The sequence below is a fragment of the Tachysurus vachellii genome, chromosome 1 (genome assembly GCF_030014155.1).
Source record: "Tachysurus vachellii isolate PV-2020 chromosome 1, HZAU_Pvac_v1, whole genome shotgun sequence".
NCBI classification, from domain to species: domain Eukaryota; kingdom Metazoa; phylum Chordata; class Actinopteri; order Siluriformes; family Bagridae; genus Tachysurus; species Tachysurus vachellii.
In genome coordinates, this window is record NC_083460.1 from 17,962,632 (window position 1) to 17,990,364 (window position 27,733).

At 36.6% G+C, this 27,733-nt stretch overlaps 2 protein-coding genes across 15 annotated transcripts in view; both read right to left on the minus strand.

Annotated features, from left to right (window-relative positions):
- Positions 1–6,557, minus strand: part of limk1a (LIM domain kinase 1a) — a 39,114-nt gene extending 32,557 nt beyond the window's left edge. Inside the window, exons 1-2 of the mRNA XM_060875557.1 lie at positions 6,372–6,557; positions 4,405–4,504 (exon numbers count right to left, since the gene is read on the minus strand). Coding sequence (XP_060731540.1) covers positions 4,405–4,504; positions 6,372–6,429 — 158 coding nt within the window. The 5' untranslated portion in view covers positions 6,430–6,557. The remainder of the gene's footprint in view (positions 1–4,404; positions 4,505–6,371) is intronic.
- A 1,114-nt stretch (positions 6,558–7,671) lies between these two features.
- The window catches only part of elna (elastin a), a 53,080-nt gene continuing 33,018 nt past the window's right edge, over positions 7,672–27,733 (minus strand). For 4 of the 14 annotated variants that reach the window (XM_060875572.1, XM_060875581.1, XM_060875576.1 and 1 more), the window contains 36 exons: positions 27,575–27,619; positions 27,306–27,497; positions 27,067–27,114; positions 26,404–26,499; positions 26,265–26,315; positions 25,976–26,014; positions 25,598–25,678; positions 25,123–25,161; positions 24,589–24,669; positions 24,375–24,413; positions 24,202–24,261; positions 24,065–24,097; positions 23,666–23,809; positions 23,505–23,537; positions 23,259–23,306; positions 22,927–22,998; positions 22,544–22,576; positions 22,327–22,407; positions 21,943–21,975; positions 21,748–21,828; positions 21,088–21,120; positions 20,838–20,951; positions 20,705–20,746; positions 19,952–19,993; positions 19,470–19,490; positions 18,403–18,432; positions 18,270–18,287; positions 18,046–18,081; positions 17,947–17,970; positions 17,504–17,572; positions 15,917–15,982; positions 15,499–15,531; positions 14,729–14,776; positions 10,715–10,747; positions 10,549–10,602; positions 7,672–9,546 (listed from right to left, as the gene is read on the minus strand). In XM_060875572.1, the coding sequence (XP_060731555.1) occupies positions 9,500–9,546; positions 10,549–10,602; positions 10,715–10,747; positions 14,729–14,776; positions 15,499–15,531; positions 15,917–15,982; positions 17,504–17,572; positions 17,947–17,970; positions 18,046–18,081; positions 18,270–18,287; positions 18,403–18,432; positions 19,470–19,490; positions 19,952–19,993; positions 20,705–20,746; positions 20,838–20,951; positions 21,088–21,120; positions 21,748–21,828; positions 21,943–21,975; positions 22,327–22,407; positions 22,544–22,576; positions 22,927–22,998; positions 23,259–23,306; positions 23,505–23,537; positions 23,666–23,809; positions 24,065–24,097; positions 24,202–24,261; positions 24,375–24,413; positions 24,589–24,669; positions 25,123–25,161; positions 25,598–25,678; positions 25,976–26,014; positions 26,265–26,315; positions 26,404–26,499; positions 27,067–27,114; positions 27,306–27,497; positions 27,575–27,619 (2,039 nt within the window). In that variant the 3' untranslated portion in view covers positions 7,672–9,499. Of the gene's footprint in view, positions 9,547–10,548; positions 10,603–10,714; positions 10,748–14,728; positions 14,777–15,498; positions 15,532–15,916; positions 15,983–17,503; positions 17,573–17,946; positions 17,971–18,045; positions 18,082–18,269; positions 18,288–18,402; positions 18,433–19,469; positions 19,491–19,951; positions 19,994–20,704; positions 20,747–20,837; positions 20,952–21,087; positions 21,121–21,747; positions 21,829–21,942; positions 21,976–22,326; positions 22,408–22,543; positions 22,577–22,926; positions 22,999–23,258; positions 23,307–23,504; positions 23,538–23,665; positions 23,810–24,062; positions 24,098–24,201; positions 24,262–24,374; positions 24,414–24,588; positions 24,670–25,122; positions 25,162–25,597; positions 25,679–25,975; positions 26,015–26,264; positions 26,316–26,403; positions 26,500–27,066; positions 27,115–27,305; positions 27,498–27,574; positions 27,620–27,733 lie in introns of all 14 variants that reach the window. The other 10 variants (XM_060875578.1, XM_060875567.1, XM_060875568.1 and 7 more) reach the window with 10 other exon arrangements.

The window sequence follows — 27,733 nt, forward strand, 5'->3', positions numbered from 1 at the left end:
CACAAATAAACCGAGCTGTTTTGGTCTGTATTCATTGTTTTTTTTAGTGCAATGCAGAAAATAAAAGATAGGAAGTCCGATATATTTGTTCCTTGAAATCATGCAAACACATGCATGCATTCATATCTGGACAAATTCAAAACAAATTCAAATGATTCAAATACACAACAACATACAGAAAGTCATGTAGCAAAATGCTCGATTGTCCGTGTCATGAAAAGTCACGTAGGTATTGAAATAGAGTTATCTGTACAAGCATAAGTTGTGTAGAAGTGTGGTAGCACTTCCTAAAATTCGATGGCTGCCCTTACATGTTCAACGCTGTGCCAATGAGAGGACCGTAGAGACCGCTATGACGCTTTTCATCTCGTTCCTGTTCCCCGTACTGAAGGCTGCAGATGTGAGCTGCATTGCCTTCATCTGCATGCATGCTGAGGCTCACTTTCTGTATCCATATCTGTTTTAGACCCAGAGCCCTGTGCCAAATCGCACAAAGCTGCCCAGGCCTGGTCATAAACTCTGGCAATTCTTAACACATATGTTGAGCAAATACATTTCCACAGTCATTACTGACACTCCAAGCCATCGCCGAAGTCTGATGTGTATTGCATTTCAAATGTTCTTCAAACACAGACGAGATCATTTCATCAAAACTCTCATCTCGCCCAATAAAGAATATAAAATTAACCAGAATTCTTCAAAGTAATCATATTGTTTGTCCTGGAATTTATTGTGTCTCCATTGAGCATGAATCAGGTTTGCATGTGATGAGAGTGTGAAACAGACGGAAGGAGCAGCAGGTAACTAACACCGCATCATCCTATTAATACACAAACCCAAACGTGGGAGTGTGTGGAAAGTCTGAGAAGCAACTACTCCTGTCATCGATTACTCCTGAACAAATAATGATATGTAAACAGCATTTTCCGTGGGCTATTGAAGAGGTGTGCATCAGAATAGATCAGGTCAGAAAGTATCAAGGGACACAAAAGAAAACCGCTTAAACTCATGTATACATTCCAGAATGTTACTTTTTTATTCTCTTTCTCATGCTCCTATTTTTAGTTGTCTTAGTTTGCTGACTACCGTTTTAATCCTAATCCAACTCACACCAATCCTGTCCACTCCCAGAGGACGTTTGATAAATCCTGGCTGCCTCTGCAGGTATTTTCCTATTTATATTTACCTTTTTTTAAATGAAAGAATTCTTCATGCATTCACTGCATGGACAATAAAAAACCACCCAATCACGTGGAAGTCTTTTCCTTATTGGCCAAAACCACCTACTTCACCACAATCCAGATTTCATGTTAGTTAAAATGACCTTTTACCAATTCACAATGTAAGTTTGGACCACAAATCAAATGTACTACCACTAAAAAAACAACAACAACTTTGGAGAGAAGACGTATGTGGAAAATGTCTATGTATCACCATCTACTAGTGTCAGAATGTGTGCTGGTGCTGTTCTATTTTGGGTAAACACCTCAAACACATCAAGCCTGAAGCAGCACAGCAAAGTTTCACTGACTGGAAAATATACCAACACTAACACTCTCTTGCATTCACATCTTTTGTACGTTTTTTAATATCGCTTGCACCACCATACTCTTCTGGTAGGCTTATAGATGCTGAAATAATTGTGGTAGTTAGTGTGTTTTGTTAGAAATATGTGGGAGGGGGCAGGTACAGGGGCAAGTGGGTAGAGATAGGGTAAGTGTTGGTGAGTCCCAAGCAAAGTTCTCGACTGATATGTCATTAGTCCGAGCAGTGACTTTTATTCCTCCCGATTTCCTCAGATGCTAAAATGCAATACTACATAAAGATGTCAAGATCTTTTATTCTCCTTGGCTGAAGGCTGTTTGTGCATGTTATAAATTTATTTTCAATTTATATATGTATATATATATATAAATAAAAGGATCTGTGATATTTCAGATAATATGAAGTGAATGTGGTGGGTACTTTAATGGTTGGAAACAAGGAACAAAGAAACACATACTAATGGAAGAGCATCCGATCTCAACAGCACACATCTCATTAACACCGTCGGCAGGGAACACGAACCAGCCCGCAAAGCTCAGCAGCACACAGCAGGGAAGCTGGGCTTCCTCATTTGGTCAGGTGTTTGTAACAGTGTGTGCAGATATTAGCGCTACACCTTCTTGTGAAACTTACAATCATGAGGACGGTAGCAAGTTAGTCAAGAAGCTAAAACGTACAAATTAATATAACAGATGCAACCGCTTCTTGTCTGCATCACAGGTCAGATAAGAGAAGAGGAAATGGATGTTGTGTAGACTGCCTTACAGCGATCTGAGCATTATCAGTGGTTTTCTTATAAAAGATCGTGTTCCTTCCTCTTCTCTGAGGCACTGGACTTTCTCCCAGCTTTGCTTCTCACTTCCAGACTGACAGCTGAGCTCCACAAACACGCCAAGGTCGAACTAATGACACGGCGACAAAGCTCGCTACGTGGACTGAAGGTTAACACATTTACCTAATAAATGTTCTGCTTGTGTGTGTGAATATGAACTAGGATCAATCCTTCATAGTAAGATACAATATGATAGTTTCCAGTACATCAAACAGCGTTTATGCTCATAACATTATGACATTGAATGGCAATGCTGTAGCAGTGCAAGTGTTAGGAAAAGGTTTTTACATTTTCTGCTCCCAACTTCCTGCTTAATCTGATGTCATTATCTGTTGTGTCACATCCCTTAAACAACAGATGTTTAATGTAGCCTCACGCTAACAAAATGTGAGTGAAGTGAATAGAATTTATCATTTATATTATTAAACTATGATCATGTGAGTAGAAAAATATGTGAGACATTTATTTTTATTTCATTTATTTAGCCTCATGTAATTCCTAATCTCTAAAACGTAACCTAGCTATCAGTTACTGCTATTTGTTAAATCTTTAGACTTATCATCCTATTATATCATCCTATAGTATAGTATAGCTTTAGCTAATTCCTAATCTCTCAAATGTTAATTAGCTATCAGTATTTTGCTAGTTTGTCTTTTAGGGTTATTATCATTCTAGCTAACATTTAAGAGATTAGAACTAAAGCTGTTGTTTTTCAGTCTAATCTCTGTTCCAACATTAACTAGCTAGTATAATTCTGCTAGCTTGTTTCTTCAGAGTTAGCACACAGTCTGAAGTGATATTATGAGTCATGGAAAGCTAATTAAAATTTGATGTGAAGTAATAGCTATTATATAACAATAATACATTAAAATTCTATTTTTAGATCTTTCATTTAAAAGTCAATATATTCGTATTGCACGCTAATTGTTTTGGTTCTTATAACTGAACCACAGCGACAGATTTAATAATCAAATTAAAAAAAGAAATATTATGCTACAAATTCTGTGTTAATATCTTTGCGTACATTTTGCTTTTTAATTAAAAAAACCATAGCACGGTAGTTTTCACTCATTTGTGATGAACGATGGCGTGTCGTTTGATTAAACTGAAGAGCAATAAGTGATTAAATCAGTTCTTGTTTGTGGACATCTACAGAAGCAGTTATTGTGCAGTGATCACAACCAGCTGACTAAACACACTTATTTAAAAAAAGAGATAAAAGAAAAACCCCAGGAAAGCAATGACAAGACAAGAAAGCCAACACAGACACCAGATTGTTCTAGAACAAACAGACGCCGCCTTGTGAATAATTAGGGGCCTGGTACATAATATGTTTAACTGGGATACACAATCAGCATGAGATCACTTCCAATCCCTTTAAAATGTATAACAGCAATACCATTAGTGTAAGCAAGCTCGCAGTCCTGCAGCCGATGATGCACTATCGATGTTATCTGATGCTCGGTTAGTATTCCAGCTTTCTATCAGCCCCAGTAGCTTTCATCGGTGTTGGACTGGGGCTCTGACTGAAGTAAAACTATGTACTAATGATGTGATGATCCCGTTTAACAGATCCTCGGTGACAGACATGACTAATTGGTCAAATAAAGTCGTTTCCAAATCCAGAAATAAGAATGTGAGAAAATGACAGAAAGACAAACTAAACTTTTACAATTTTGGGGCGAGACGTGTCGTGTGACGTCATCACAACAAGCATTGAGCAAAACGTCTGTTCGGTTCTCACGTGTTATACAGTAATTACACGCATGTCCTCACCGAGAGTTTAAATGTGTTTGCAATTTCAATAATTTAAGAAGTTCTTCATGGAAGAAAAAGCAGAAAAATCTCTGCAGGTTTTTGTGGTCTGTTTTTACTTTAACTGTTTGATGAACCTACCGTTTACTTTTTTTTACTGTCCCAAGACAAGTGTGCAATTACATTCATGTGCATTTGACTCTATTGGGCTAAACATTCTCTCTAGAATTTCCATTTTCCTCCAGTGATGCAGACAAAATATTAAAACCAACCTGAAACAAATGGTGTGCCAGTCAGTACTGAGGGCCTGCAGGTACTGTTCGTCATAAATGTGCTGTCTACATCCGGCGCACAACGGCAATCTTCCGCCAGCTGCCAAATACAAACCAGAAAAAAGTCAATTTTAAAATTTACAAGATTACGTCTACTAGATGTGAACAGAAGAGCTGTGATTTTAGAGAGGAAGCAGGATGAATATTAGCTAGCTGCATTTCCCCTGATGTTCTCCCAACAACAAGGCAAATGACTGCTACATAAGAACTAACAGCCCCTGACCAAATGGGCCACAGATCAAGTTTTTAACCTAAAGCTTTCAGGCAAAAGTCAGTTTTGTCTGTAGTTCAATAAACAAGTTCAAGTTTTATGTGCATTTATTAAGCTATTTATTCATTGGGAATATAAGGTAAGGTATTAAAATGTTATTTATTAAAACACACACAAATACACAAATTTAGACTAAATTAATTATGAATCCCATTTAAATGAGCCACAGGATGTACCTTCAGATACATGGCTCTCATGTTAATGACTAATGCCAATAATTAGCTATAATTATATTCATACAGGTTTATTCTTGGCCTCTTTCAACCCTTATTTTTTATTTTTATTTATTTATTTATTTATTTTTTTTTACAGTTTTCCACTTCTTCACAAATATTAATACAAATGTATAGTAATAACAACATAATTTTCAATGACAGTTGACTTAGTTTACAAAACGTAATTATCAGAGAGCTTTGGACCAGACTGCACTCCGTCCATCAGAGTGAATGATCTTGACTATCAGAGTAAGAAAATAAAACACTGTTCCTGCTGAAACGAGTCCATTTCATCATGGAGGAAAAGCTTTTAAACTTCACTATTGTACAGTAATGAAAATATTCATTTCAGCTTTCCTCCAGATACTCAGTCCAAATACATGAGCTGTAGGCTGAGTGGTATCTCTTAATTATCTGGTGTGTGTGTGTTTGCCCTGGGATGGACTGCAGGTTCCCCTCAGCCTTGTGTACGATACAAGGTGGAATAAAATAAATAAATGGATGGACAGATGATTGTTTTTCAAAAATGTGTCCAAAAAAGCATCTGTTCCTTGTTGATTCCCATTTTCCCAAAAGAGTGTTAGAACTTTGCTCTCTTAAAGTGATTCACACACACACACACACACACACACACACACACACACACACACAGATGGGCTGCTTATATTAATAACTAATGTATAAAAAGATGTATTTGAAAGGCAGGAACGTGTGATTTTTTTATTCCTGATAGATCACGAGAGAAACATGTGCCATGAGTCACTGGAGTGTGTCACAGACAGATTTACTGTATTTACACCCAGAAATGTTTCAGAAAAAAAGGAAAGGAAGAAAGAAAGAAATGGGTTCTTTTAAGAACATAACACTTTTCTACATTTATAGTCTTATTGTAAAAGATATTTTTCATTCATATAATAAATGAAACTCAAAAGAAAAAGAATGAAACTGGTGATTTAATAAAATGACTGAGATGTAAAATGAGTTGTGATGAAATCAGATTTATTTACACACTGTTTATCTCATAATAAACTAATTAATAACAATAATTATAATAATCTTCAGTAGGTTTTATGTTGACCTGAAGTTAAATCTAAAGCTCTTTAATAAGTGACTCTGAGTGAGAATCATCCTATATGACCTCTAAGCTTTAACCTATAGGAAGAAGTGCACGCTCCCTGCTCTGCTCCTGCACGTTCCCTCCTGCTCTGCTCGTGCACGCTCCCTGCTCTGCTCGTGCACGCTCCCTGCTCTGCTCGTGCACGCTCCCTGCTCTGCTCGTGCACGCTCCCTGCTCTGCTCGTGCACGCTCCCTGCTCTGCTCGTGCACGCTCCCTGCTCTGCTCGTGCACGCTCCCTGCTCTGCTCGTGCACGCCCCATGCTCTGCGCGTGCACGCTCCCTCAGCCCCACATAAACACAGACCTTCGTCTTCTCCCATACGTTCGTCTTTCCAGGAACAGCAGAGCAGCATCAACCTCATTCACCCTCCGTCCGGGAGCTCAAGCAGCCTAGTGCAGGAATGTGTGGTGTCTTCTGCCCCAGAACACCGACCAACAGCGCGGGCAACAAACTGCACCAACTGCCTCCACGGGGAGCGATGGGCAGGGCTGAGGGGGCGGGGCAACGCTGTAAGCTGACCAATCACACGCAAGTCACGGGAAGCTGACCGGACGTGCAGCGGCCCCCTATTGGAGATGTAGTGCAATGCATTACTGCTGTGTAGGATGATGACACTGACTCAAGTGTCGACTCCGAGTCATATTTATAATAATACAAATCTATAAGGTGCAATTCCAAAATATACTTACCAGACAAAAAGGCCTGTCTCTGTCCCAAATCATGCCCTAAACTGTTGTCTTCCTTTAGTGAGCTCAATATTCCTCAGGACTGTTTGTGTTCAGAACTGAAGGTCCAGAGCTTTGGCCCTGATCCAATCAACATGTTAATAAGTGATAAAGCCTTATTAATTAGGCTTATACATCTGACCAAATGCACATTATCATCTAGTGCTTGTTAATATTATGAACAGCAGCTACGTTAATTCCTCTCCACTGCTTCTCTCTTTCTACCAAAACTGAAACTGTACCAGCTCCGATCGTCTTCTGCGTGATGAAGATTTTGGACCTCCACTGAGATGAGGGCATTTCTGTGAGGATCCTGAGGCATCTAGAGATGTTCCAGCTCCAGTTAGACTCTGCAATACTAAAGAGGAGATGGGAACTCCATGTGATCTTTGAGGACAACAACCTCCTCATCAATACAACATTTATCAGACTGTATATTTATAATCACACCCTCCAGTGTCACCCATATGAGGATGAGGTTCCCCTTTAAGTCTGGTTCCTCTCAAGGTTTCTTTCTTTACCATCTAAGGGAGTTTTTCCTCCCTACAGTCACCTGAGTCACCTCAGACTTGCTCATTGGGGATAAATACATACACATTTAAATATATCTAATATTAATCTTGAATTTTTGTATTCTATTAATCTTTATATTATTCTTTATAATAACTTTTTGTTCTTTGTTTATGTTCTGTAAAGCTGCTTTGAGACAATGTCAATTGTAATAAGTGCTATACAAATAAAATTTAATTGAACTGAATTGAATTGAATATACGAGGTTTTGGATCAGGCCTTGGACTTGCCTCGGCAGTGAGGATTATATCTGAATTTTAATATAATATAGGATTAATGGCAGTGAAATAATACTAGAACACTTTTTTTTTTTCGTTTCAGAACGGTTTATTTCATTTTCACTAAAGCAGTAAAAAGGCCCAGATTTCCTGGAACAAGTCATATGTGCGCCGTGGGGAAAAAGTGCAATAGCCCCATCTCTTTTTTTCAATTAGACGGAAACGCCACGGCACATTAGACATATATGACCACATACAGGTCAAATACAGCACCAGGTAAGAAAAACACATTTCGGATGAACTTGAAACAGTACATGTTCCTAATGACATGAAATATTAATCAATAAGAAGAACTAATTTAATATTAGATGGGTAATACACTGGCTAGTGACGCTTATTAAGAGAAGCTTAGTCAATTAAAACAAAATACAGACATATCAACACACACCAGGGATTATCACAGACACACATACAACAGACACACACACACACACAATTACACAAACACACACACTTTAACTTGCAGGCACGCAGCTCACATCTTTAAAAAAATCTCATACAGTATTACAGATTTCCACAGTGACTAAAATGCATAAGCTATTGAAAGCAAAACAAAACAGAAAACAATATTTTGGTATCATGTGTACAAACTCGGTAATAATGTCAAGGTCAAGGTCAAGTTCACATGGTGCAAATGAAACAACAACAAAGCAAATTAACCTGCAGTTACATGAGCCTTCATACTGTATGTATATGATATATAAGAGCACATTCTTTGAATATAAAGGGGATAAGCGTCTGTAGATCGTCATGAAGCACCAATTCCTGCATGTTTAATTAAGGAATGTTCAAAATGTCATTTCAGGTTCAAAATTAGTCGATTGTAAAATCAGCACGATTATTTCTCTTTTTGTAAATTCTTGAACTTTCACGCTTGCATCCTTAGCGACAGAATCTTAGCAGGTCAGCGCCTCATATATAACACAATGAGCAAAAAAATGGATAAGACGAAACATCGGATCTTATCAGATACCAGACAAGGCTTTTCAACGCTTTTCAGATAGCACTAGGTCTTTTTCAGAACTGTTTCATAGATGAGCTAAAATATGCACAATACAGCCTCAATCATCTCCACCATGATTCAATCACTGATGATTTTATATCCAGAATTGATTCAGGATTTAGACCTGTTTTTAGATCAGGATTAACTCTAAACAGTGTAGATGAAATACCAGGGTACGTGCACCCAGAGTCACATTCTGTAGGTTTCTTCATGACCATTTGTTGGAATTATGATTGAAATAAACTCACAACCCAGAAGCCAATAGAGACAAATATCCAATATATTTTTGGAAAGGCTTACAAAAAATACCACTGACATTTTGTTTGAATGTTTGGTTGTAGCACAGACATAAAAATGCAGCACAACCATTTTTTTATTATTTAGGCACAAAATTCCATCACCTATAAATATGAACAAACTCCTGTTTGTAATAGACTTTAGGTATCTAATGCAAACATTATAAACCAATTCTGTTAAAGGGCTTTCAACCATTGCTGGCACCATCAAGGGAAATATCATGGCTTTTGTCTTTCAAAATCTTAAGAGAAAAAAGAAATAACTGCCTTAATGTCTACAAATGACAAATAATGAACCTGAAACTGGGTATTGGTTTGTAGACTTGGTGTCCATATCTACAAAAAGAGACATCAGCAACATGTTGGAATGTGCCACATGAACAACTGGAATGTTCATTCTTTTTTCCTCAGCTTCTCTTGAGAAAAAAAAAACATATCCTGTAGGTATAAAACAAATTTTGTACATGATAGGATTGTTTTTTGCATATCAAATGTACATTCTGGATCATGCAGTAGCACCATTGTTTCTTGAGGTCATTTTACGTCCCAAGAGAATGTTTTATTTTCTCCTCCTGCCGCAGTATTTGCCTTGGCACCCTGCGCCACCTGGGAAAGACACTAAAATGAATAAAACTGCACCACAATGTCAATTCTTTTCTTTTCTTTTTTTTGTCTCACATTTTTAAAATAGTAGGATTAATCTAGAGCCTAATCTTTAGCCTAATCTATTAGCTAGTTTATGTTCTTTATTTCTTAGTTGTCTAGAAACAGTGTTTTAATAATTCTGACTGTAATCTTACCACCACTTAATCATGTAAATGTGGTTCTGTGAATTCTTGCTGAACTTTCAGACATACAGGTTGTGACATATGATGCAGTATTTGCAATAAATTCCACCGTCTATGTCTATTCGTCTATGGACTGCACCAATTCTATATGAAAAGAAACTTGAATTTGAGTGGAGTCTTATTTTACATCACATTTAACACCTTTCTTCTTATAGAACCTGGAGAACGAGCTCAGTTTTCAGACATCATGGACTGGCATGGATCTAAGCTTCACTGATCTGATACGGTCTCCATCCAGTGAGAGGTGTAATATACTGTGTGCTCTAAGACACTCTTTAGTGTTGTAGTGAGCAGTTAAGGGACCACCTCATGTAGTGGATGTTGCGGTCAAATGCCCACCAAAGGTCTGAGGGAACTTGACTAATGTTTCTCCAAAAAAGATGTGACCCTTGGCTTGGGAACACCAAATTGGCCTGAGGGTATCTGAAGGGTATTGTCACCAATCAAATTAAAAGCATGGTGTCAATCAATGCAACATCTGCATGTACTGTAGGATCAGCTTCAATAAATGCAGAGTTCAGTTTCTAAAACACCGCTCGTTCAGGTCCGCATTAAACACTAGGCACCACAGATCTGGGCGTAGAGATTCATCTGTTGAGACAACTGACAACGCAGTAACCACGTGATTCTCACTAGCTAGCTTTCATTTACATGGTTAGGAAGAGTGAAGGAAATCTTTGTTTTCACCTTTTTTATGGTGAAATTTGTTTCATTAAACATGTTTAAGTCATTAATAGGAATAATAACACAAGCAAAATACCTCTGTAGCCTCCACCCAGGAATCCTTGAAGTGTTCCATATTTGGCAGCTTTAGCTAAAAAAAAAAAGAAAGAAGTGTTTCATTGAAATGTTGTTTATTTTATTGCTGCCATAAGTTCATCTAATTAGTGCACAACATGCTGCTAACGAAGTAAAATGTGACCTACCTTGTTGAGGTGACAACCCGGGCCCATATCCTCCTAAAACACAGAAATAATACTATAATTATTAGATTACTGGTAGGGAATACAATATTACACTAGATATACAGTACTGAATGTGTCAGTGCTAAGATAAGAAGTACTTAATCTACTTCTCCAGGTTTCACAAAGCTGCAACACTGCATCATTTAAGAGGGATATCAAGACAAACTGAGTGAGATTTGGTATATACTGTAATCCCAGCAGACACCAGCTAATCGTGGGCATCTGTGAGCTCAGGTATGTGGAAGAGGGCAGGTGGTGCTTTTCTCTAAATGTTTTATTCTTGCATGTGATGCAGCATGAGCTGTAGGTTGAAATGTTGTTGCAGCTGGAATCATGTAAGACTGTATGCTTGATTTCTACCTCATATGTTCAGCTTGTTTTTAAAAGCTACACTAGAAGCATACCATAGCATTAATCTGCACGTGGTGCAACAACCATAAAGCTTTACTACCAAAACAGTAACAAAGAGAACTGCACATCGACTAAACCTTTACACCACCGAGCGTAAACGTCAACATCTATAGATCTAAACATCAATGTGTTGACTGGTGAAAATTGTTATTATATAATAGTCCAGTCATTGCAGTCTAACCTATCTGTCATAGTCCAGGCAGTCATTCTGTGTCTTCTCATTACTTTTAATCTATTTAAATAAAAGCACAAGGTAGAACTGATTGAAGTGACTTTGTATATAATGGCACAAAAATTCCCATCTATTCGTCCTCTATATTGCTTATTTTATTAAGCCATGGGGAACCTGGAGCCTATCCCAGAAAACTCGGGGCATAAGGCAGGGTAGACACTTGGCAAGATGCCAGTCTAAAACAGGGCGCAATCTCACACACACATACACACACACACACACACACACACACACACACACACACACACACACACACACACACACACACACAGGACAATTTAGAGATGCCAATCAGCCTACAGTGCATAATTTTGCCCAGAAAAGTACCCAGAAAAGCCTCAGATGTATGGGGAGAGCATGCATACTATCATGTCCTCCACACTACAGACTGTACTGACTAAATGTTAGCTTGAATTAATTTGATCATGCGCATACAAGCCAAATGAGCAGGAAATAACATTCTCCCGTTTAGAGCTAACATAAGTGAAGAGCTAATTCTATACTAAACCCATAAATACTTTTTACTTTCTTTAGCAGACGGTATTAAATACATTTACCACAAAGCTACTGGAAAGATATATTTTTTTTAAATCTCTTGTTAAGGTTCTTAATGCTAAGCAGTGTATTGTACTTGACTATAAGTCAACATGCACATCTGCAGAGAGTCGGGAAGTCATGTTTCTGTTTAATGGAAATAAGCAGGAATATATTTGAAGACACAACATTAAGCTCAATGCTGAGTCATAAAGCATATAATAACAATAGACAATTGCTTGTATAATATCAGACCAGTGTGAGGTTTCACAGTCTGTAATAATGACTGCCATATGGTGCAAATTCATTCATTCACTTTGCATGATATTTGCATCAAGACCTGGTATGATTTTACATTGCAAATAGCAAAAGTCTATCAAACTCCCACAGGATTCAGATATTAATAGGTTGAGAACAACCATTAATATTTTGTTTCCACCATCAGCATCTTCATGCAGGTAAGTGCTTAACTGAAGTTCAGGATAAAAAACAAAAAGTGTCCCAGGAGCTAAAATATAACCAATATGGAAATCAAGAATTCTAATAAACGTTAAATAGTTTACTGTGGGATCTCATATTAATTCATATGTAAACCAAATACACATTGAGCTAATATATCTGAGAAAGATGTGAAACATGGGACTTATTTTTGCTTTTTATATGGAGCAGAGAAACATTTGAGTACATTTGTTTTGTCATTGCTTCATTGTTTGCTGGTAAGTTGATGGCATGTCAGTGTCCTAAAAAAGCCTGACATTGTGAACAGAAAGAGAAAGAAGCTGAGAAATAATCTCTAGTCCACAAGTCTGTAAAATACTAAAATACTCTCCTCCTGCTCTTGCACACAATCCTAAAGAGCAGACCTTAATCTTTTAATCTGTTCAGGTCATAAGGACTTAAAATATGGTCCATCTTGAGATTTAAATGTAAAATTCTATACAATTTTCTGCAGAATGATTGTCATTTAAATCAACAGAGACAAAGTTTAGTTTTGTTCTAGTGCTACAAGACTACAATTACTAACAGCTAGAACATTTCCATGGACACATGATAAAATATCGTACAAAATATTTGTTTATTTAAGTTTTTATATGAAGTTAATTCTTCATGAGAATAGTTGAGCTGTAGTATGATTTAATATACAGCTTCTGTTTCAGTCAGTAATCTGTTTCTTTCTCTTTCTGTGCACTACAACACTGAGCCAATGTCAGGCTTTCTGTCATTACCTGTCATCTCGCAATACTGCCACAGTCCCAGTCCTACTCCGGAACAAGGGTAAATGTGCTCAGTTTTAAATGTATACCAAAGGGGTGAGAAAGAAGTGTCACACTGAGTGTAACTCTGATGAATATCTAACAACATCAGCCTACCATCGTATCTTTTGTACCATGACATAAATAACCCAATGTTACGAGAAAAATAAATTCTGTTCATATCTTGTTCTTAGAAATTAGCTCATGCATGGCTGTAGGATGTAGAATATAGTAAACAGTGTGAACCACATCCTCTTTTAATATAAAATAATCCTGGATTGTTTTACTTGATCATTTAGTGAAAACCAGTCCAGGAATTTGATTCGCTGCCTTTTTTTGTCTGTTGCAGCCAGAAATGCTTGATTTTGCTGCAGCTATTTATTTATTTATTTATTTAGTTAGTTAGTTAGTTATTATTTTTTACAAAATTTGCAATGCAACTTGTGGCATTGTTTGTACTTTATTTAGTGAGAGATCTACATGAGCTCTTCATGGCACCTGAACTGAAGCAACATAAACATTTATAAAAGCTCTTTAGAGTAGAACTGTTACAAATAGTCAAATTTGATTTGAGTCAAGAGGCTTAAGTGTTGTGTTGTAGTTTTAAAGTTGTGTATAATGACACAAAACCCTGTTACCTAATGAAGGTAATTGTTGTCTATTTTAAGCAGCATTTGTTTAAGAACTTATTTAAGTCTGAATAAAAACATTCACAATGAGTTAATACTCAAAATGATTTTTTTTTTTGGAGTGATGGAATGTTTCATATGTGAATTTTGAGCCAGTTTGTTTATAATATTGTAAAAACTGACAACAGCTGAAATTATTCGTGTCTTTATTTGTATCTGTTTATAATATCTTACATATTATCTATTATTCTGAGTAAAATATTCAGTTACATCCCTTCTGTATGTGGTGGATTTCCATAACCACAATGTTCCCTAATATTAGAATATCACATTCAACTTCTGCTGTATTGTGTATCTTTGAAGAAAAAAAAATCTCACTTTTATGTTGCTGTTTATAGAGAACACATTAGTGCAAAGTCCACAGTTCAGAACCTCTTTAAAACAAGCCCAAGACATCACTGACTGCAATACTATTCGTTTAGACCTAACATTCATCATATTCTTATCATATTTTTGTCTACAGTATGATCATTATGGTCAAATCCTCATGGAGAAGAAGTCACCGTGCTACAAACCAGGCTACAGAGTCTGATGAATGGAGATGTTCTCCTTTTAGTGCACTGTGTTGTCATTGATCTAAGGCTTACAGTCCCATCTCTTATTTATTCAATTTAAAAGGTGACTGAACAATAAATAACAAACCCAATCAGTTACCAAATCCCACCATTGTTCTGTTATAAAGACTCAATCCAAAAGTTTATCATTAATTAATAGATAATTAATCCACTCCTCCTGACCAGTCAGATTCAGGAATTCAACAGAATCATACAATAATAATAATAATTTCTAATATTAATTCCTCACTGCATTGTGACTTACAAATAAAGTACAAATAAAATAGTTCTGATTTTCTTACCTGGATAAGCCTGTGGATATCCTCCATAGGTTCCTGGAGCAACTGCGCCTGTTATTGGGAAAGATTTATATAGATTTATATACTACAGCGATACGTCTACATACTCTAATGATCTTTACCAAATATATGAAATATGGGAATATGAAATGGAGAATTAAAAATATATATCAGTATTCAGTATTTTAGTAATAAATGAAGGTAATAAACAGATTAATGTAGTGTGAAAAAGAAAATGAGTATATATATATATATATATATATATATATATATATATATATATATATATATATATATATATATATATATATTATTTTTAACAGCTTGCCATTTTTGTTTGAAATCAGATGAAGACCACACCGACTGCACAATATTTACAACTGGATAATTTATTTATCAAATGTATTGATTGATGAAATGAATAAAAATGAAGTTAATAGCAATAAATCATCTATTACCAAGCAGGATTGTTAACTCTTTTTACCAATAAACAAGAGATGTTCAGCACTGAATGTCTTTTTATGTCTGTGATAAAATAATTCATTTATTTCTACTGAATAATGTCCTTTGCTCAAAAATAACACTGAACTGTATGCAGGTCGTTTCACTAAGCTGAATGGACCGAATCAAACTAACACCGAGCATCAGTCTGAGTATCTTTCCACACAGATTTATTGTAATATATATAAGTTCAGTCTCCAGGTTCGTATGTGCACTATATGATGTATGTACATTATATGCACTGATTTTGAGTTTTGCTGAAAATTTCTCACCTTGCTGATATCCAGTGCCCAATGAGCCGTAGCCTGATGAGATTATATAGAAAACCGTTAGAACACTGGACAGATATTCAGTAAAGCTTCCACAGTAAAAGCATTCATTTCCTCACCAGAGATTTTTTTTTATCACTACAGAGGATCTGACTGCACATAAACTGCTGCTTAATTTAGCAAAGACCGTTAGGAACTAAACTTCATCCGGTAAAGGCCTTCCACAGGGAGTTATTATCAGACATTTCCTCCTTTTCGTTTGAACTTCTTACAGTCTACAAACAGCGAGAAGCAGATCTAGAGCAGAATTACCATACTGATGTTCCCATTATTTCTAAAATGTGTTCTAGGGTCTACACACAGTGGTACATTCCTGAGTTTATTCATGATTGGATATAATCTCAATGAGCTGATGATCTACCTGGTTTGAATGGTTTCCCACCAGCTCCACCTGGTCCAAGGCCGACACCAGAAGGATAATTAACACCTGAAAAAGAACCATTAAAATGGCTCAATTTCTAAAAATAAAAATACTACTTCTTTACTGCTTCTGACTAAACTTCAGATGTCTGAATAACGTAGAACCTTGGCAGATCTTACAACATATTAAATAGACAAAGCAATTACCGAGGAAATGATGATTAGGTCAGAGATTTGGAAAAAAAACAGAAAACTCAAATAGAGAAAACTATATGGTGTTGATGGCATTTCCTGGATAACGGTTTGATTTGTTTGTTTTGTTGAACACAATCTTCAGGATAATTTCCTGATGTTACACAGACATCTGAGCCGTTGGATGCTGTATGTTCCTGGTGGCTTTTTTTTAACCTAATAGATTGTACAAAATGTTAACGGGATAAATAACTTTCAGCTTACTGACACTCATAATATTTTATTCATTTTTATTTTATTTTATATTTTTATATTTTATTTTATTAATTCAGAATATTTTAATACTTTCACTTATAAGAATTTGGATATCTGTTCGTCAGGAGGACCAACACACACAACACACACACACAGACACACACACAAACACACACACAAACACACACACACACAGACACACACACACAGACACACACAGACACACTTACACACACAGACACACATACACACACAGACACACACACAAACACACACACAGACACACACATACACAAACACACACACACAGACACACACATGCACACACAAACACAGACACACACACAAACAGACACACGAACACACAGACCCACAACATGTACAGACTCACATACACGCACACATACACACACAGACACACGCACACACACACACACACACACAAACAGACACACGCACACACAGACACACACACACTCACACGTGCAGACACACACACAGACACATGCACACACATACACACAGACACGCACACACGTACACACATACACACACACAGACACATGCACAGACACACGCACACACAGACACACGCACACAAATACACACACAGACACATACACATGCACACACTCACAGACACACAGACACATACACATGCGCACACACATACACAGACACAGACACACACACACACATACATACACACAATCCCTAGCAGAGCACTTGGCACCTTCTTCAACAACAGAGTTTTAAACACACACACCTTCAGTCATTAGACACCAAGTCAGTGTGACGCAGTGCTCACTGTGCTTTAAATGAACTTACTAACAATTTTTTTGGCCCATTGATTTCTATAATTTTTTTTTACTCTAGTTTTGTATTCTTGTCTTAGCTACTTTTCTACTTTTAAATTTAATCCCCTCACATTGGTGTCTGCCTTGATTATTAACCTGTTACTGGGTCTGTATCAGCCGTGGTGGTGTTTGACTTCTTACTGATATTAAACAGCATAAAGGTAGAAAAGTATGTAATTGCACCTGAGGGGCAAAGTGCATTGAAGTAAACCCTGAATTTGACCATTTAGGACACAGCTCACTTTACTGATCTTTCTCTTTTTGGCCTTTATACATTGTTATACCTGGCGCTGTAATTGGCTTGGCTCCTGGGAGAACTCCAAATCCTCCTGGAGCAACACCTCGATAAGGACCTAAGTGACAAGAAACCCTATTTAACCATTTTGCCCTGTTGGGGCAAAAATTACCTTTTTTTCGAAATTGCTCTAAAACAATGTTTGGAAATTGACATTTTCAGGGTATTTTGTTTATACTATTATATTATACTTTATACTATAAAGTGAACTAAAGTAACTGGCTTTTCTAAACATAAAGTCTTTTCTTACTTATTTACAATCCATAAATACACTTAAGCAAAGCTGATTTTGTATTTTTTAAATACACTTTATCGACACGCTCCTGCAAAATCAGAACAGCTAATCTGGGTAAATGGGAAAATCCACTGAAATTCATTCCAACATATGAACTCATTCTATTCTGAAATATATATTATAAAACAAACACTCACCATATCCACCGTACGGTATTGGACCTGCAGAAAATGCACAATGTCTTGAATGTGTGGGTTAAAAACTGGAAAATTTCTTATGAAAAAGAAAACACTAACCTGCACCAGCAGTCTTTGGAGGTTTAAGAATTGCACCTGAAGAAAATACAAGTTTAGGTAAAGAAATTGCAATGATAAATGTGAAGGCATTATAAAGAATTACATTTTTTTAAAATAAATATTGTTTAATTGATACTCTGAAAAAAAATAAATAAAAATGAATAAAATGAAATTAAATGCAGTGCCCTCTAGTGGACACATATTGATCATGTTGATGCACTTACCACCAGGCTTCACTCCAGCTGTTTAAAAAAAAAAATTTGTTAAATCAGGCACAAGAAAATATGGAGAAAAGAAAAAATAAATAGTCAGTGGTCAATTCCTAATATACAGGTAGAACTACAGTACAGTACTTACTGCCAGTGGGGGTCTGTATACCTGCACCATCTAAAAAAGAACAAAACAAACCCAAAGAAACTTTTGTCAAGAGAAATATAGTTATATACTGTTATAGGTCATGTAAATCTGAGTATCTATATATTTTCTATTAGGCTGTTTAGGTTCATTTATTTATTGCCCTAAGACATAATAATCTGCACACACAAAATGTTAAACATACACAGTGTGCACACATACACACAGATACACACAAATACACACAGATTACAGATAAAACACAATGCCACTGTGTGTAACTGTGTTTATTCAGTCCTCATGTCCGCTATATTATGTGACAAGTCCATAAAGACTCCATCAATGTTACTACATGTAACATTCAACAAACATTCAACATATCATCTATTCATCCTATTTTTAATTTACTTTTTTTGATTCATTCATTCATCTTCTACCGCTTATCCGAGCTACCTCGGGTCACGGGGAGCCTGTGCCTATCTCAGGCGTCATCGGGCATCAAGGCAGGATACACCCTGGACGGAGTGCCAACCCATCGCAGGGCACACACACACACTCTCATTCACTCACACAATCACACACTAGGGACAATTTTCCAGAGATGCCAATCAACCTACCATGCATGTCTTTGGACCGGGGGAGGAAACCGGAGTACCCGGAGGAAACCCCCGAGGCACGGGGAGAACATGCAAACTCCACACACACAAGGTGGAGGCGGGAATCGAACCCCGACCCTGGAGGTGGGAGGCGAATGTGCTAACCACTAAGCCACCGTGCCCCACTTTTTTTGATTATTCTAGTATTTATTATATTATACATGTCTTTATTATTATAATATTTATTACTGTATTTCAGTGTAGGTTGTATATACGCTATATAACTGTGTGTAAGTGACAAATAAAATCTTAAGTCTTGAGACTTTGATTCAGTGGTATTTGTTTTCACGTAACTTTAACCTGAACCTGATGTTATGTGGATCTTTCTATCAGCTTTACAGTGGCGATGAGCAAGCTAGCTATTTTTACACATAACCCTTAATACAAGAACTCCAGTCAGAATGAAATAAATACCTTGAGGTATTTCTCCTGTACCTGCAAACAAAAAGCAGAAGAAATGTTCTTAAAAGACACGTAGATGCTTAGACAACAAGAGAACATAAAGGGGGAAATAGCTGATAACCTACTTTATTCTATGTCTCTAACTACATCATGTAAATGAACTGACGATATTATGTCATATTTCTCTAATATTTCCCTCCTTTTTTCTGTTCTCTATAACAGACAAGACACTAGTTTTTAGGTCAATCAGACACTTATGTAAGACCCACAATCTGAGTACTCCCCAAAATAATCGCACAGTCCTGTCATCTAAAGGTTTGCCAAAGTATTAATGAAAAGCATGCCGTGTCCACATCAAGCATGAGTTAGCTGCATGGTCTGCATGGTTAGTGCAAATGGAAGACAGAAACAGAGATATGTGAATGGAAGAGACATTTTTCTAGAGAAAAGCAGAACATTTATCACAAAGTTTCATGACACATAGGCGATCTTACTGGGTTTAGGAGGTTTGCCAGTTTCAACACTAGCCGTCGGTCCTGTCAAGAAACAACAGGTTCCACCTTCAACCCTTGCATTTTTTAAGGAAATGCAATAAAGAGGTGACTAGCTTGATAGCTGTTGACATAATCAGCATTGATATCAGCCACTGGCACTGCCATGAAGTAGTAGCGTATTGGTGTGAATCAGCTAAAAAGGGGCATTTTAGCAGTAACGTGGCAAGTGAGAAATAGTAAAATAGCAAAGGTTTAGCACGCTAGCATAAAAAAGACCTCTGATAAAGAGGTCAGGATAGCAAGAAGACACAATCATTCTGCTGCAGATACAAATGCTTGCAGCTGATGTATATGTCAATGGACTCTCCAGGTCTCAGCAGTTGCTCTTAAGAGAATAACTAGCTGAAATTTTCCTGTGTTAAAAGGTAAAAACATCACCATTCAAGGTACAATACACTGAACTGAGGCCATATCCTCATAGGTTTGAATATATTATATAAAACATCAGGTACAAAATATGACCAAAAGAACTGAAGCCTCATAATGTAGCTCAATGTCTGACTGTAAATCTGTATTATGGTCTGAATGCACTAACAAGAACTTTAGCTTCTATCTACACATTAGATTGTATCTCTTTTACATTATTACCAAAGATATATAATAGGTAAGAATTCAGATGTTTCAGCTATTCAGTCATTATTCTTTCAGATTAAAGAGAGAATAACTGAAATGTTCGATTGTTAAGTACCATACCTGGACCAACAGTTCCACCAGGGGGCAGAGTTGGGCCCTTTGCTTTACAAAAAAGAACAGATCCTGTCATTGACAGAACAGCAATGCTGGATAGTGTGTTCATTTGGATTAGAGATAAATGTACTATAGGTACCTGGTTTCACTGGTAATCCAGTGCCACCTGGAACAACTAGTCCAGCTCCATCTGGCAAAACACCCACTCCAGGTCCTGCAACATCTGTTCCAGTAATGCCTGTACTTGGTACACCTATGAGTGAGAAACAAGTTTATACAGATGGCTGTTACAAACACCATTTTGTTGCATGACAATAGATATGAAGTTTATAATCTACAGTGTTAGTCCACAAGCTGGGCCACGTGTCAGGGTGAACGAGTTGTCATACCAGGTTTAGGAGGTTTGACTCCACCGGGATATCCTGCAAATAATAAAATGCATTTCATCACCTGCATCCTTAAGCCAATGTCGTAATTTTTACAAAGTAAATGAAACCTTGAATTGTTTAAGTGTGAATTGGTAGGAACTGATATAATGTTTATTAGATATACATATAAAATTACAATAAAACTGTGTCATAAACCTCAACTGTCATGGAAGCTCTCATGATGTCTGACATCATTGTTTATTCATTTCTCTCACTTGAATTCTCAAATCTGATTGGTCAGGGGGTATTAATTAATTTCCTCTTACAGAATGGCTCTGGCCGCAAGGCAGTTCTCGGGGTATTGTTAATGCACTTGTTATAATATTTAATTCTTTCTACAGAAATAGATCATTTATAGTAACATGGTATGATATGGTATTGACTTGTAAAGACTAATAATAAACAGATTAAAAAATTATTAAATTATTATATATAATAAAATGACATTTACACACACACACACACATTTATATATATATATATATATATATATATATATATATATATATATATATATATATATATATATATATATATATTGAATAAAGAATTAGAACCAGCCAGTGATTAGGAATTAGCAACTACATATTAATTGTTTGAAATGTCAGTATCCTCATTTACCTCCAGCTTCAGGTAAAGGTACTCCTCCAGTCCCAGTCCCAGGCAATGGTGCCACTCCTGTTCCTATTACAGTTCCTTGACCTCCAAGAGAGCAATGTTTTAAAATATGGTTAATATTTTTTTAAATATGTCTTATTTCCTATTTTGGGGTATGTTAAATCAAAAGTGTTTTTTTTTAATTTTTTTTTTTTTTACCATATTTAGGAGGCTTAACTCCACCAGGATATACTGTAAAGAATAAATATGAGTTTAGAATTAGTGCTTTAATCATCTCAATTGGTTTTCCTATTTTTTCTTAATTTTCCAATTTGACGGCACGAACAGTTCCTTTAGTGTATCTCAGTATATATCTGTGTATCTCTGAAGGTTCTTAGCCCATGTGATTGAAAGGTCTAAATGAAATAGATGAAGCAGCTGTGCAGAAAGTGCAAATTAGTGTAACATCAAACACTGTCAGCTTTTACAATTAATATTACAGCATGTCAACAATCATGGCCACAAAAACAAAAAACATTGTTTATTGACTGTTTGTTTTCCTATGATTCAAATAAATGTGTCACATTTCTTCTCATCATTTACCTCCAGTTCCAAATCCAGTCCCTGTTCCAGGCAACGGTACTCCGCCTGCTCCTGGTACAGTCCCGGTACCTCCTCCGACTCCTAGAGAGATTTTAGGGTTATAGCTTTGATAGCTGTGATGACTAATTTTAAATGTAATGTCCAATATGTCTCTTTATTTTTTTATCACATATTATGAATTGTAAGATTATAAGAATATAATAATAGTAAATCTTACCATATTTGGGTGGTTTAACTCCACCAGGATATACTATAAAGAAATAAGTCCTGATTGTTATTTATTGATTTATTTATTTTAATCGCTTCACTTTTGTTCATACCATGTAAGTGTTTTCTTTGGTAATTGGATCTCATGATCATTTTATTTCCATCATTTTATCTGTAATTTCCTAAGCAGGCATAAATAAAATCTGGAATTGTGCTTTTCTTCTGGACATTTCAACATCTAAGAATTTTTAAATGACCTGACTGACCCTTAAATATTTCTGCAATGATACACAATAAATAATAAATTCTTAAAACAAAAATGTCCCATGAATTTGGTTTAATAATGGACTATTATTTTTTTTTTTTATTAGAATAATAATTCTAATGAATTACCTCCAGCTCCTGTGGCTGTTCCTGGGATTCCTCCTGTGCCTCCAACGACTCCTTGCACTGTACCAGCTCCTCCTGAAACAACCAGACAAGGTTATGTTCCCAAATTCTATTATTTTATACATTACTTTTCAGACTTCAGAGCATTAGGGGATTAAATATGAGTGGAGTTTAAAGCTTTAAGAGATTTCAGGGTATAAGATTAATATTAACAAAGAGAAGACACCGCAGTGGGTAAATGTTTCAAATTTTATGCATTATTTATGTATGTATACTTATAGCTGAATTGTTATTAACATACTGAACATGTGTGCATTAAAGATCATTGTGTTTACCTCCAGGTATCGTCAATCCACCAGGACCATAACCAAGAACACCTGAACCTGAGCAACACAAGGACATTAAGGGATCATCACTTTTACTTCACTTTCAGAGAGAGGGTTAGGGGATTAGGGTTAGGGTTAGGATTAGCCTCAAGATCATGTCTGGAGGTGAATCACCATTGGAAAGTGTAAAGAACACAGTGTAAACATTTAAAGAAATAAGAATTTGTTTTGTTAATCCTGTATAAAAGTAATTACCATATTTCGGTGGCTTAACACCAGCAGGATATCCTAAACAACACAAAGTAAAACAAAGCCTTTGTTTCATTTCTGTGAGTTGACCAAAACTTCTACTTAAACAATTTATTGATGTATAGCAGCATTTTTATTTATTTTAACAACTATGAAACAAAATGCACCTCCTGGTACACCACCCGGTACGCCACCCGGTACGCCACCCGGTACGCCACCCGGTACGCCACCCGGTACGCCACCCGGTACACCACCTGGAACACCACCTGGAACACCACCTGGTACACCACCTGGTACACCACCTGGTACACCTGTAAATGAAAATAGCGTTTGTTTTGACCCATCTTCTGACTCAAAAAGCTTTTACACAAGAGTGTAAAAAATCTGTGTAGTTTAATTTTTGTTCAGTTTGGTGAATTTGGATATAAGAGTGGATATTTATAGTATACGTTAAAGATGTAATCAATAACAAATACATTATTCTGAAGTTTATATACTGTCCTGTATACATACTGTAGATAAAATAGTATTTGTCTAATATTTGATAATAAATTTATTGTAAGTACCATATTTTGCAGCTTTTGCTGCAGCGTATCCTGCTAATAAAAAACAGACAATAATATATTGAACTTAGTTGCTCACAGAATTATGGCTCTTTGTTATATTTGACATAATATAATACATAATAAAAGTCTGCTCTTACCTCCTTGGCCTCCTAATCCTGGTACTCCTCCGAAACCACCAATTCTAGTACCACCAGCACCTAAGACCAAAGCCGCACTTCTGAATTTACTTAATTTGTGTAAATAAGCAAGTTCAATAAAATGATTCAATACATTTCAAGAGAAAATGATATTCGAGCAGTGATAATGTTACCATATTTAGCTGCTGCTTTGGCTTGAGCAGGTGAGAGAACTGTAAAATGAGGGAATGCATTTTCATTACAAATGAATATTTTTCTCTTTACAAGATTGAATTTGTAAACGTCGATATTACTGCAGTAGTATAAAAAGCTATACCATCAATCTTTGACATAATCTCAACTGTATCTTATGTTAGTCAGTTTAATGTCCTTCTCTTTCTCACACACCTCCTGTTCCAGGATAAACAGATCCTGGTAGACCTCCAGCTCCACCTCCAGCTCCACCACCACCAGCAGCAGCAGCAGCTGCTTAAAGGAAATGAATCAAGAATCATATTAAACATTCTTATAAGCACATTTATACCATAATATTGCTAATTGCTATAATATAAGTGAGGAACAGGAACTATGACTCTATGCAAAAGCTTCCAAAAGCTTCAACTTGTATTTCCTGTAATAGTTCCTAGTGGATTTTGAGCTATGATTTAGATCATTGTCCTGACGCTCTAATTAGTCAATTCAGGCCTATGGAGTTAAATAAATTCTGTGTAAGAGCATCCAAACTTTTTACCTGTTACAATAACAATTTTTTTTACTCCAAAAATCAATAAAATGTCAGGTGATATCAAACCTAGGCATTCAGCTATAACTTGGTTTGTGAAAGTTCCATAAGAAAATTATTATCACATTCAGGTTCCAATTTGGTGTCTGATCAGTTTTGTCTATTTGTCTGCTTGTTGCTCATAAAGGAAGATAGATTACCGTATTTAGCAGCTTTGGCCTGAGCAGGTGTGAGACCCCCTGTGATGGAAGTGAAAGAGAGCTTCAGTACATTGTTATCTGTGACCAGTTCTATTCTAAAGGCATTATATTATGTACAAGTAAAAAATATTTACACTGACTGGATGCAACCAGTGTAACTGAGTCAGATGATGGAAACATGGGACGTTTGGTAACCAATGTGATATACAGTAGGCTTCAGGTGACAAATATATTGTTATAAGAAAACAGACATAGTTCTCTCTCTTATCTTTCAATCGCAGTAAAAAGTACCTGGTGTTCAGACTGTTGTTTGTGACTGTTCTTTTGTTTTGTGGAGTGTCACTGGTTTGTAGATTTCTACTTTTCTAATTTTCTTTTAAATTAATTGCATCCATCCCCCTACACATGCTTTTGAAATAGTCGTTGTCTTCTCTCATCCCCTGTCTGTCTGTCTGTCTGTCTTGTTCTCTCTCACCTGCTCCAGGGAAAACTCCTCCAGCACCTGGTACACCACCACTACCACCCAAGCCAGTTCCAGCTCCAGCTAAACCAGCTCCTTAAAGGAATTTATGAAATAATATATTTATAACATAAAAGTACTGATGTGTAGTATACTTAGTTTGCTATATTTATTATACTGTATTCAATAGTTTACTGTACTAATAATAATGCTAAAATAATAGTTTATTATACTAGTTTATACTATAATAGATTATAAATAACATTAGTTTTGCTGGTGTGAGATTGTATTAAAGCAACACACATTCACTGGTAGACAAATCTGAGCTGAATAAGCTGAATAAATTATTTTTTTTTTTTGACATTTTCTGTTGCTCAAATGAAGAAGGATTACCATATTTAGACGCTTTGGCCTGCGCGGGTGTAAGACCTCCTGCAAGTGGAAATATGGAATATTAATTAATGTCTTTAGTGGGATAGAGACTTTGTTAAAGGTGTACAACTTATTTTATTGTCTCTTTTGTGGCCACTAGAAGGCAGTGTCAACTACAAGAAACTCATCAGCTGTGGCCACATAGAGCCACCTGTACCCAGATATCATGATCTAACAAAACTCATCCCCATGTGTGAGTCACTCTCTCTCTCTCTCTCTCTCTCTCTCTCTCTCTCTCTCTCTCTGTTACCTGCTCCAGGAAAGAATCCTCCAGTTCCGGGTACAAAGCCTACTCCTGTACCTGTATATAGGGAATAGAAAAGTAATTAGTATAAGGCTGAGACAATATTCCATAATACATAATTGGAAGGAGAATAGTTTTGACTTACCTCCTACACCAGGGTAAACACCAGCTCCTGGGACTCTACCTGGGACTCCACCTGGGACTCCACCTGCACCTCCCAAAAATAAACCAAGTCCAGCACCTAGTGAAAAGTGCAACAGGAATAATTCAAGCCTAGTAACCTCTGGTTGCAGTAGCAGGTATGATTCATTTGTAATATTATCATTTTATTAATGTTTAAAGCTACTGTATGTAGGATTTACTACATCTGAAAGAAACATGCGTTCTGACTAAGGGGACAAAAATACTCTATATTAGGAGGTTCCTAAACTGCCATGGGTCACGAGTCACAATCTTGCAATATTAATTCACAATCAGTGCTGTTTTAAGGATATTGCCTTTGAACTGGTCAGAAATGTGCATGTGCAGCGTTATTATGCCCAAACTTAAAGGGAATTCAGCTACACTTTGTTTGGCAGGAGCTGGTGGCCAATCAGGAGAGATATTGGTCATATACCCTGTGCATTTTTGGAAATTAAACATGGAGTAAAATAAGTGCCTTTGAGCCATCTGCTTGCCTGATATGAGTCTTTTTAACCTCTGGTGTGGACATTAGCTATTCTGTTAAAACACTGAAGTTTATGCTAAACATTTTGTAAAGGAAAAATACAGTTCCTGAGGAAAAAATATATCATTAAGTAATGATTACCATATTTAGCCGCTTTAGCCTGAGCAGGCGTGAGTCCTCCTGCACCTACTGAATGACACAACAAACACAAAATAGCTGGTTAGACTCAACAATGTTTCTTATATTGTGATAATATTATATAATAAAGCTGTCATGCTCATGGGTTACAATTACTAAAATTTTTTAGTGCTTCAAAGTGGTTATATGGTTCAGTAAAGTAAGTGGTACTCAAGCAGGATTAGAAGATTCCATTATCTCACCTCCTGTTCCAGGGTAAACTGCTCCAGTTCCCACTCCACCTAAACCAGCACCAATCCCAGCTCCACCAAAACCAGCACCAGTTCCAGCTCCACCAAAACCAGCACCAGTTCCAGCTCCACCAAAACCAGCACCAGTTCCAGCTCCACCAAAACCAGCACCAGTTCCAGCTCCACCTAACCCAGCACCAGCACCTGATGAATCCATATGATGAGCACCAGTAACTCCAATATATTGTGCCATATGTTAAAATGATTCATTTTATACTTACCATATTTAGCAGCCTTGGCTTGAGCTGGGGAAAGACCACCTACACCTGATCAAAAAGAAGGTGACGCCTTTATCATGTTTACATTATAATAGAGTGAAATTATTTTTATGCATATCACAATTTCTCAGGAAGTCAGAAATGATAAGGTGCCTCTGGAGT